Below are 10,544 nucleotides of genomic sequence, written 5' to 3'. Positions count from 1 at the left end.
GTCTCACAGGCACAAGAGGCAAATGTGTGGGAGAAGGAGGCTCAGAGCTACGTTGAACTTTAGGGAAGGAAAAGCTGCATCCAAAGCAGCATGGCCAGTGTGGTTCAAGGGGTGGGATTCTGTTGCTCTGCTCTGGTGAGATCCCACCTGCAGTGCTGTGTTCCAGCTCTGCAATCTTCAGCACAGCAAAGACATAGACCTATTTGAGCAGATCACAAAAATGATCAGAGGGCAGGAACCCTCTCTGAGGACAGGCTGAGAGAGTTGAGATTGCCATCCCAAGAGGTATTCAAGATGCATGTAGATGTGGCACTTCAGGGTATAGTTCAGCAGTCATGGTAGTTCAGTTGGACTCAAGGACCTTGAAGGTCTTTTCCAGTCACAGTGAATCTATGACTCTTGTTCAGCCTGGAGAAGAGAAGGATCTGGACAGACCTTATCATGGCCTTTCAATACTTAAAAGAGGCCTAGAAGAAAGGTGAGGATGATATTTTCAGCAGGGTCTGCTGTGACAGGACAAGGGGTGATGGTTTCAAACCAACATAGGGGAGATTTGGACTAGGTAGAAGGAATAAGTTTTGCCACAGGTTGCTTAGAAAAATAGAAGAATGCCCATCCCTGGAAATGTTCGAGGTCAGGGTGGACAGAACTCTGACTAGCCTGGTTTACTGGAAGGTGTCCCTGCCCAGAGGAGGAAAGTTGAACTAGATGACCTCTAGAGATCCCTTTCAACCCAAACTGCTCTTTGATTCTAAGGGCTGTGATGCATTAGGCTACAGGCAAGTACAGGCTGCTGTGTGCAGATCAGGGGTGGTGGGTGTCTAGCTGCAGGTGAAAGCCAGGGAGGGCAGCTGTCTGTCTGCCCGAGGCTGCTTTCCTGCACCTAGTGTCAATGTATGGCCTGGCTTATGGGCTGTCACTGTGCTGAGGTGGATACCTGGGGTCTCAGGTGTCAGAGACCAAGCCAGTGCTTTGGAAGGTGTGGAAACGTCACCGCTTGAGTTTCCTCTGTTAATGTGCAAAGCCAACTAAAAAGGCCTTTTTCTTTGCTTATGGGATGTGAGGTGGAAGCAGGTGTGATGTGCATTCGTGTCTGTTAACTTGGTTGACATTACCTTAGTCACATGCAAGCACCATCAGCTCCCTGACTGGAGAGGTTCATCCTGTGAAGTGGCTTGCCACCTCTGTGGCCAGGAGCTTCTGCAATTCAGTGCTCTCACCTGTGCAGGAGGATGCCTGGGTCTGGTGGCTCCAGCTTTCCAGAGCCATGTCTGTTGTCTCTGGCCCAGCCTGGGGGCTGCAGGCAGCACTTCAGCTTGCTGAAGGAGAGCAGCCACATTAAAATATTAGCTTCAGAGTTTTGCTCTCTGGTAACTCCAGCATCTCTGATATCTCTAGTTGCATGCACAGCCCATGTAACAGGAAAGTACCTTATTTTTTTGTGAGGCTCTTCTCAAGGCAAAGCAACATGCCAGGCTTTGTCAGAACTGCTTCAGTGTTTCCTTTTTGCTGTGCAAGATGTTCTCATCACGGAGCAATGCTTTCCCAGAAGCCAAACACATCTCTTTCCCTTTCTTTCTGCAACAAAGGGGAAGAGTGTGGCCAGTTGCAATGAAAGCACATGAGAGAGGTGATGCCCTGATGAAATGACTGTGTCCTTCCAGGAGGCTGTCTCCAGAAGAATTGCCTCATGGGCTGGAGTGCTACAGGAGGGGGAATGTCCCTGAAGTGAGTGCCTATTCCCAGACAGGGATGTGGAGCTGGGGATTTGGCACCTTCTGGCTTAGTATCAGAGGTGGAAAAATGCTTGTGAGAATTGTTCTCTTTAGATTTCCCTCTGAATCAGAATGGAAATCCCAATGAAAAATTACATTACTTGGTTAAGATTAGTCCCTGCTTCCTCTCCTGTCCCCCGTGGAATCAAGCAGAGTGAGAGCATGAGAGCACTTCAGAGGAGCTGAGTGCATTTCAGAAGAATTGGCACTGATGCTGATGGATGGTTTGCCTCACACTCATGTTCCTTCCTTCCCTCCCCTTCATTCGGTGGAACAGGAAGTTCCAACTCAACATGAGGAGAAACTTCTTTGCAGTGAGAGTGACAGAGCATTAGAAGAGTCTGCCCAGAAAGGTTATGGATTCTCCTTCTCTGGAGACTTTCAAACCCCTCCTGGATGCATTCTTGTGCAGCTTGACCCAGGTGATCATGCTTTGGCAGGGAAGTTGGACTAGATGATTATCTAAAGGTCCCTTCCAACCCCTAACATTCTGTGGTTCTGTGACTTAACCCCATCCCAGGGTTCCTTCTTTCCCCAAATCCCATTTGCTTGGCTTTGAGGTAAGCAGAGGTCTCCCAGGCTGTCTGCATAAGTGCCTGTGGCTAAAGGATGATGAGAGAGAACATTTAGGAAGTAAATTTTCCAGCTGTTTTTGTCTCCCAAGTGTTAGGCACATTGCTGCAAGAATCTTTCTCATTCCCTTTCTAGACACACAAGCAAAGGTCTAAGTTGCCAGGGAGTCTATCTTGGGCAGCCCAGCCCAAGTCTAGCTCAAACCACCTGTTCCTGCTTTCTAAGACCACCTCTGCCTACCCTCTCTCACCTGTGCTGGGCAGGTTGCTGCAGACAGAGGTCAAGTTTCCTTCTAGTGACACTCTGTGTAGCTCTGTTGTTTAACAGCATCCCTTGGGCCTTTTGAAGTTACCGAGCGATCTTTACAGCTTGACAGCTCTAGATAGGTGCTGATGTTTTTAATTCAGAGCAGCATCCACCTCAGGTAATCCCTTCTTGGTGTGGTGCTGCATCAGGCTCTGGCACACATAGGGACATTCTGACTATGCTGTGAAATCCAAGTGGCAATGATGTGGATAGATTTTGACTTTAAAAAATACTTTCCAGCTATAAAAAAGTGATTCTGTGTACTTATGGAAGGCAGAAATCCCCTGATTTACTCAAAGAAGCAACCTCTAGCTGAGGAGGTTTCTAAAGCACAGGCTGAGATAGCTCAGGAAAGTATCTGGTGAGTCAAAAAGCTTAGATAGGGAAATGGCTCGTGGGAAACTAAAGATATGAGGGGGTTGTGTGTTTATGAGGAAGAGTCAAATGTTGAAATGCACCAGAGGAAATCAATCAGCTTGGGGTTTACTGGCAAAAAAATAAAGGCAGTCTGAGTTAATTGAAACCCAGAAGTGTGTAGTAAATGATCTAAATCTAAACAGACTGATCATTAAATTATAGCTTACATAGGAATCTCTTCCTTCCTGCCCCAAGATCACTCCTGATCACTGCTGCCCTTCCAGCCCACCATGACTGGCAAGCAACAGTTCATCATTGGCTCTCTGCTGTGAAAGTAGCTTAGATTATGCAGTCTCCTTCCAGGGATCTTCTCATAACAAGTTACTGAGTGACCTTTGAGGCAGGCAGAAGTGTAAACCTGTGAAGGCTGTGAAATAGCAGTGGCAGTGTGAAGCTGTGTCACTCACAAGGGATGTCTGTGGTTCAGTTCTGGGCCCCCCAGTTTAGGAGGGACATTGAGATGCTTGAGCGTGTCCAGAGAAGGGCGACGAGGCTGGGGAGAGGCCTTGAGCACAGCCCTACGAGGAGAGGCTGAGGGAGCTGGGATTGGTTAGCCTGGAGAAGAGGAGGCTCAGGGCAGACCTTATTGCTGTCTACAACTACCTGAGGGGTGGTTGTGGCCAGGAGGAGGTTGCTCTCTTCTCTCAGGTGGCCAGCACCAGAACAAGAGGACACAGCCTCAGGCTGCACCAGGGGAGATTTAGGCTGGAGGTGAGGAGAAAGTTCTTCCCTGAGAGAGTCATTGGACACTGGAATGGGCTGCCCGGGGAGGTGGTGGAGTCGCCGTCCCTGGAGCTGTTCAAGGCAGGATTGGACGTGGCACTTGGTGCCATGGTCTGGCCTTGAGCTCTGTGGTAAAGGGTTGGACTTGATGATCTGTGAGGTCTCTTCCAACCTTGGTGATACTGTGATACTGGTAGTGTCCTGTCCTTCTTCAATGGCTCATGCCTGTGGTGCAGATGTGTATCTGTGCTAGGGCACTGAGAAAAGCTGGTAGTTCAGTCCCTGCCTGGAGCAAGGCAAAAAATGATGTGGAGCCCATTTTTATACAGCAGCAGAAAGCACTCTAGGTCAAGTGGCTGCAGGAAGAGAGCAAAAGAACTGCTCTTACAATTTTGAGACTGATAAAAATATGGCTGGAAAGATGTGTACCTGGTCTTTGCTGAACCAGAGAAGGGACTCTGACGTGAAAGCCAAGGGTCAGAAAGGCAGAAGTATGAAGTGTTCATCTTGGTAGAAACCAAGACAACAAGAAAGAGCCACCCTGGCTTTCAGTTCCCCAGAAGCACCCTCTTATTGTGAAAAATCTTTGAAGTATGTCATAGGTTTTGGTAACAGCTTTCACACTTTCCACACCCCCCCCCTCCCATCTCCCCCCGGCCCCCTGACATTCAGTTGAACTCTCGATTTTTGCTCAGCTGCCCTAGCTCAGTACTTGGCAGCAGGGTTCATTTAAAGTGTGACAGCAACAGCAAACGGAAATCCCCAAGCAAGAGGGCTGGTCCCAGATGGTGCCAGACCCCTGTGAGTAACAATATGGAATCTAGAGGAAGGTCTGGTTGTGCTCCTGTGCTGTGACCCACCTGTGCAGCCACCTTCAGTGGTTGCAGCAGCTCCACTTGGACAGCCAAGTGGTCTATTTCTGTAAGCCCATCCATTGTTTGGGAAGGGTTCGGACTGGATGTGTGCAGCTTTGTCAACAGCTCATAGAATTATGGTTGGTATAATGTAGGAGATGTCAGTGCAGTGCTAGTGCCTGTGTCCTGGAGCTGCTGGGAGAGCAGCTGTCAAGGTCCGGAGGAGCAGAGATGAACAGTATCTCTGTCCAGAGGAGCTAGACCAGTTCTTATGGATTCCGTGTTGTGAAATTAAGGTGCAAACGAGACCAGAGATCACCATGAAACTGTTTATTAAAGGATAAGATTGGGCAAAACGGAGGGAGAGAGGGGAGAAGGGGGAGAAAGATAAAGAGATTGATGGAGAAGAAAAGAAAAGGAGCAGGGAAAGGAAAAGGGGCTGTGAGCATATTACCCTCAGCCGCAGATGAAGGGGAGAGAGAGAGACGGGTGCGTGGCGCAGGGATGATCTTCTGCGGAGTTTGTCAGAGTTTCTCCAGGTGGTGTGCAGCTCTGGTGGTCTGCTGATGGTCTGCCCTCGGTGGTCTGGTGGAGATGCCACGGGTGGAGATGGAGGTGCCACTCTTGGTCCGGTGGGAATGCCACGCGTGGTCCGATGGGAAGGCCACGCTTGGTCTGGTGAGGATGCCACGCGTGGTCCGGTGGGAATGGTGGTCCGCTGGGAATGCCACACTTTGGCAGGCATTTCTCCTGCCTTTTTATACAGTTTTCTGCTCAGTGTCCAGCTGCAGCCCCCCCAGGGCATCTTTCTGTGCATTCTCACACATTCGCAGGGGTCCGGCCTCCACCCTCTCTCGGCTACACCTGTCCACACCCTGCATACACATCCCTTGGGGGCAGCTGAGATAAGGTGGAGGCTTCCTGGGCAGTCCAGCCAGGGTGAGGTCTAGGAGTTTCAAAGGTATTGTCTGTTGATTTGCATCTCTGAGCTTTTGGGCCAAGCACCGAGTCTGAGTCCCAGAAGTAACAAGATTAAGGGGAGATGATGCAATCTTTGTTGATTAAGGAGGGACGATGCAATCTTTATCTTTGTTGATTAACAAGAGAGAGGATCAGACTCTCACAGCAGCGTGGCCTGATGTGAGCAGGATGTGATCGTGCATGGGGGGAAACACCTGTCTCAGACAGTCTTCCTCACATCTGTGCCCTCACCACTTGGAAAGCATGAGGCTGATCTTGCCCAGACCTGGCTCCAGAAAAATTCAGGAAGTCTGAAAGCCAGAGTACATCCTGTGCTGAGATGGTGAAGCTGCACCTGTTGGAAAGCTTGAGTGATGAGATGAGATAGATGGGGTTTGCAGCATGATCACAGCAAGCCAGACAAGCCCTGTTCCACTGGGATAGTTACAGTCTGTCTGCACATGGGTGGGAGCTATCTGCCTTCCAGGCACTGGTAGGAACATCAGTGTCTTCTTGGTGGGTGCTCAGGTTCCCCCTTGTCTCCTGGTGGTTGCAGAGCCCACCAAAGATGTCTGCTGCTGTAGATTGCTGCCACCTCTGCAGTACTTCTTTCATCCCTTAGCTCTGTCCGGTGTGGGAGAGCTTGGCCAGAGGGGTTAAGAATTTAAGGGACACTCCTAGGCTAAATTAGGCCAAAAGCTCCAAATGCAAAAAGCTGGGGAAAAAACACAAGGAACTTGTAAACAGAACGGCATCATCCAATTTTCTGGCTGGGGAGCCTGGTGGGTTTTCTTGGTCCTTATGTCACATATTTCAGCCTCATCATGTTAAATGCCTGACTGCCCTGTTTGGATAGACCCAGCTCAAATGGGGAAAAGCAGAGCTTTGAGTCAAAAGGATCCACACCCCTCTCCTGAGAGTGAAACATGCTGTCTTGCCTCTTTGCCCTCATTAACCAGCTGCTCCTGGGCAGTCCAGGGAACGATCTGCCTGTCTCCTCAGCCCCTCCAAGCCTCCCTCCTTCTACAAAACTTGGGATGCACCTGAGGACTCACTGCTGAAAGGAGGCTTTGGTGCAAGGTTTCTGTGGTGAGGAAATTTGGCAATCTCTGGCCAAGTGTTGATGGTGCCTGTTTCTGGGCAAATGGTTGCTGGAGGAAGGGCTGGTTACTGGGAGGGAGCTGGCTTAGCAGAATCTACTCTGCCATGCTTTGCTTGTAGGCAGCTTTGTATCTGCTCCACCCATTTAATTAGCGGTTACCGGAGGAGAAGTTTTTGTTGGTTGTTTTTTTTTCCTGTGTGTATAAAATAGTGGTTTGGTTTGTGCAGAGCTCCCACCTCTGAAAAGCTCACACCCATGCTGGTGAGAATGGGAGTCTAAAAAACCCCCAAACCCACGTGCTGTCAGCCAGGTCATCTTTCAGACCACTGCGGTCCCAACACACAAATCCCATACTGGGGAGGAAGTACCAAAGATGTGTTTGGTGTTACTGGCTAACGCCTGCGAAACCAGTCACAAAGACACACATGTTACTGCAGTGATGAAGGAGACCCATCAGCACAGCAGGCTGTGAGCTCCTCTACATTGGGCTGAGTGGTGTGAAATTGCCACCAGAGCTGTGCTCTACCTTGGGCTGAGCCAGGGAGAGACAATAGAATAACAGAATGGGTTGGAAGGAATATTAAAGATACTTGTTCCCAGCCCCCTGTCCTAGGCAGGGACACTCCACTAGACCAGCTCATTCAGGTTTTCTGGGCAACCTGTTCCAGAGCCTCTCTACTCTCACAGTGAAGAGCTTCTTTCTTACATCTAATCTACATCCCACTTCTTTCAGTTTAAAGCCATTACCATTTGCTCTATTGTTACCTGTCCTTGTAAAGAGTCCCTCCCTGCATGCACAGTGCTATTTGTTGCTCCTTTGATCTTTTCAAAGGAAATGTAGAGGTAAAAAAGAGAAAACAACCTCCTCAAGATGTCTTTTTTTCTGTAGCCAGAGTCTCTCCTCCTCCCCACTATGCAGTGAGCGAAGGCAAGATCATGCTTTGAGCTGTTGGTGATGGCAGAGCAGATTTCCCCATTTCTACCTGAATAATCTCTGCCAAGCTTGGTTAGAAGCCTATACCCCCTTGGGAAGTTGTCATGGCTTTGTTATTGTCCTGTGGGCTTTGCTGGGCAGCACTGCAGCCACTGCATGGGTGGATGGAGAGCTCAGCTCAAATAGTTGTCTGCAGCAGGGTATCTCCCAGAGGGAGTTGCTCCTTTTGCCATGTGCCTCGAGTAGGAGGAGGTGCAATGGCCAAAGTGTGTGTGGGAGCTGTTAAGGTTACTTAGGTTGTGGCCCAGCATGTGCAGGTAGATGGAAATCCAGGCTGGGGTTGGGAGATTTGAGTGGACTTGTGTGCCTGGAATGTCCCACCTGGGGGTATATGGTCCAGGTCTAGTTTGTGGCTTTGCCTACTTAGCTGTTGGTGGGTAAGTGCACCACAGTGGCATGCACTCCTGTGCCTTTGAAAATGCTGATGCAAGTCATACCCCTGCCACTGGCCTGGGCAGTGGGTAGATGAGCTGCCCCTCTTGGGTACAGACAGCAGAGCAGGAGCTGTCTGTACCACCCAGGCTCCTACCTTTCATTTTAACTCATTAAGAGACTGAGCTCTGTGCCAGTACCATGACTTTATTCGTGTTGGTCTCTTTAGAGCAGCTTACTGCCACTTTCCTTAGACAGTCCTCTATGCTCTGAGGTTGAACAGACCCCCAGTAGTGATTCCTTATTCCCACTGCCCAGCCCAAACTCTTTGGACAATAGTTTTAATGCCACTTGGCTCAGACACTTCTGATGTGCAGATGTTCCTCAGCACAAGCAATGGTGTTTTCTCCCAAGCTTGCATTGCAATTCACAGTACTTTGGTAGCTGCTGTGCAGCGTGAATGGCGCTGTAAAGTTGTCCAAAGCAGGCTACATCTGCCTCTGCTGCTGCTGCCAGTGCTACCATCTGAAAAACAAGGCTTACCAAAACATCTTTTCTCCACTGCTTTGACTTTGACAGGTTTTCTTTTCTGCTCTATCAAATAACTGGTTTCTTTGTCACAGCTACAGATGCATAAAGATCCAAGGTGGGGGCAAGGGACAAACCCCTCATTTCATAGAATCAAGACCTCCAAGCTCATCCAGTCCAACCTAGCACCCAGCCCTAGCCAGTCAACCAGACCATGGCACTAAGTGCCTCATCCAGGCTTTTCTTGAACACCTGCAGGGATGGTGACTCCACCACCTACTGCCTGTACATGTTTTGGGTTTTCTGGGATTTGAAAGACACTTTTTTTTTGTAGGGAAAACCTATCGTTTTGGTCTATTTGCACAAGGCAGAGCATTATCAGTGGCAAATTAGATCATTACATCAGGATCTGGACTGCTGTCACTGTCTGAATCAAGGCTAATTCACCTGTGCCTAAATCCCTCCCCCAGAAAGTTCCCCCCCCATCCCACCCACAGTAGAAGAGAGCCTGCTGCTGAGCCCCAGCTGAACTTGAGCACAGCAAGTATATAATGTGTGCTGCATCTGTTTGGCACTAATGTGCTACACATGGGAGCTGAATGTCAGCTTCTTCGTTGGCCTCAGATTTGGATTTCACCAGCTTGGGAGATGCTTCCTTAAATTCCTTGTTGACAAAGTAGTAAAAAATAGCATCCAGGCAGCAGTTGGTGTTTGCAAGGACTGAGGCAAGGTGAACAAAGTTATTAACCCTCTGTATGGCAGAGCAGTTGGAGCTGATGGAGTCCATCACAAAGCGAAGGAGGTGCCCGAGGTAAAGAGGTAAAAAGCATATGATGAACACTGCCATGTTTGCAGACACGATGTAGACAGCCTTCCTGATTAACTTTTCCCTCTCACAGTTTTCATCCTTCTTTCTTGTGAGCTCTGCAATGACTTGTATGGAGCAGTAGCTGACGATGAGCAAGGGTATGAGAAACCCTACAATAACAGCACACAGTGTGATCACCGAGGGCTTAGCGGAAGACTTTTCAAAGCAGAATTCATCTTGTCCTCGGTCCTCTAGCCTTTTGATGAGGGCTGTCACACAGATGATGACTATCCAGAGAAATCCTGAGGCAAATCCTGCCTTCAGTGGTGACCTCAGCACCTTGGCTTTCAAAGGGTACTTGATTGCAAGGAACCTATCGGCTGCCATGAGAGTGATGATAGCGATGCTCATTAAGCGGTTTATGAAATAGCCACCTTCCAGAACCAGGCACCAGCTACTCACCCTCAGGTGATGGAACTGGAATAAAGTTTTTAAAGGTAAAGTGAAGAGCAGCAAGCAGTCGGCCACAGCCAAGTTGACCATGTACACTCTGGTTTCTGTCCATTTCCCAAGCTTGCAGCAGAACACCCACAGTGCCAACGTGTTCAGCAAAACGCCCAGAAGGAAAACTGGGATGTAAACACACAGCTGGACGAGGGGGAAGCTCTCGTACTGTGAGATGTTGCAGCTGCTGAGGTTCATTCTGGGGTTGTCAAGAGGCATGATACCTGCAAAACGAGATGAAACCTTTTAGAAGCCTCTCCTGACCGAAACGGTGATTAATTCGGGTCGTTCAGGGCGATACCAACAGTGAAAACCAGACAGTGGAGATGAATCTGCAGAGCAGAGCTGGCTGGAGGGTACCTAGTTGGAAGGGGAGGGAGTGGGATATAAGCCTGGTCTGTTGTGGAGGAGAGGAAAGTGCAGGTTCTCACTAGGTCCTGCAAGGGAAGACTGCTTGTGGAGGGCACCAGGGGAAAATACTTGTCCCTCTTTTTTGGGCCAGACTCAGATCAGGCAGCAGCAGGTACCCTGAAGCTAGCAGTACTTGGGAGTCTCCAGCCACCATCTTCACAGCTCAGAATGCTCCGAGAGATGTGCAGCAATAGGACTGCTGTCCTCTTCTTCCATC

General features: G+C 49.3%; 1 protein-coding gene across 1 annotated transcript; it reads right to left on the bottom strand.

The window, feature by feature from the left end:
* Window positions 1-9,178: 9,178 nt before the first annotated feature.
* Window positions 9,179-10,114, bottom strand: LOC135186764 (G-protein coupled receptor 35-like). Its single transcript, XM_064164762.1, has one exon. The coding sequence runs from the start codon at window positions 10,112-10,114 to the stop codon at window positions 9,179-9,181; it is 936 nt and encodes a 311-aa protein (XP_064020832.1).
* Window positions 10,115-10,544: the final 430 nt, after the last annotated feature.

Source organism: Pogoniulus pusillus, chromosome 26 (assembly GCF_015220805.1).
Source record: "Pogoniulus pusillus isolate bPogPus1 chromosome 26, bPogPus1.pri, whole genome shotgun sequence".
Taxonomy (NCBI): domain Eukaryota; kingdom Metazoa; phylum Chordata; class Aves; order Piciformes; family Lybiidae; genus Pogoniulus; species Pogoniulus pusillus.
Note: the sequence above shows the minus strand (reverse complement) of the source record. Positions and strands in the feature narration are given on the sequence as shown.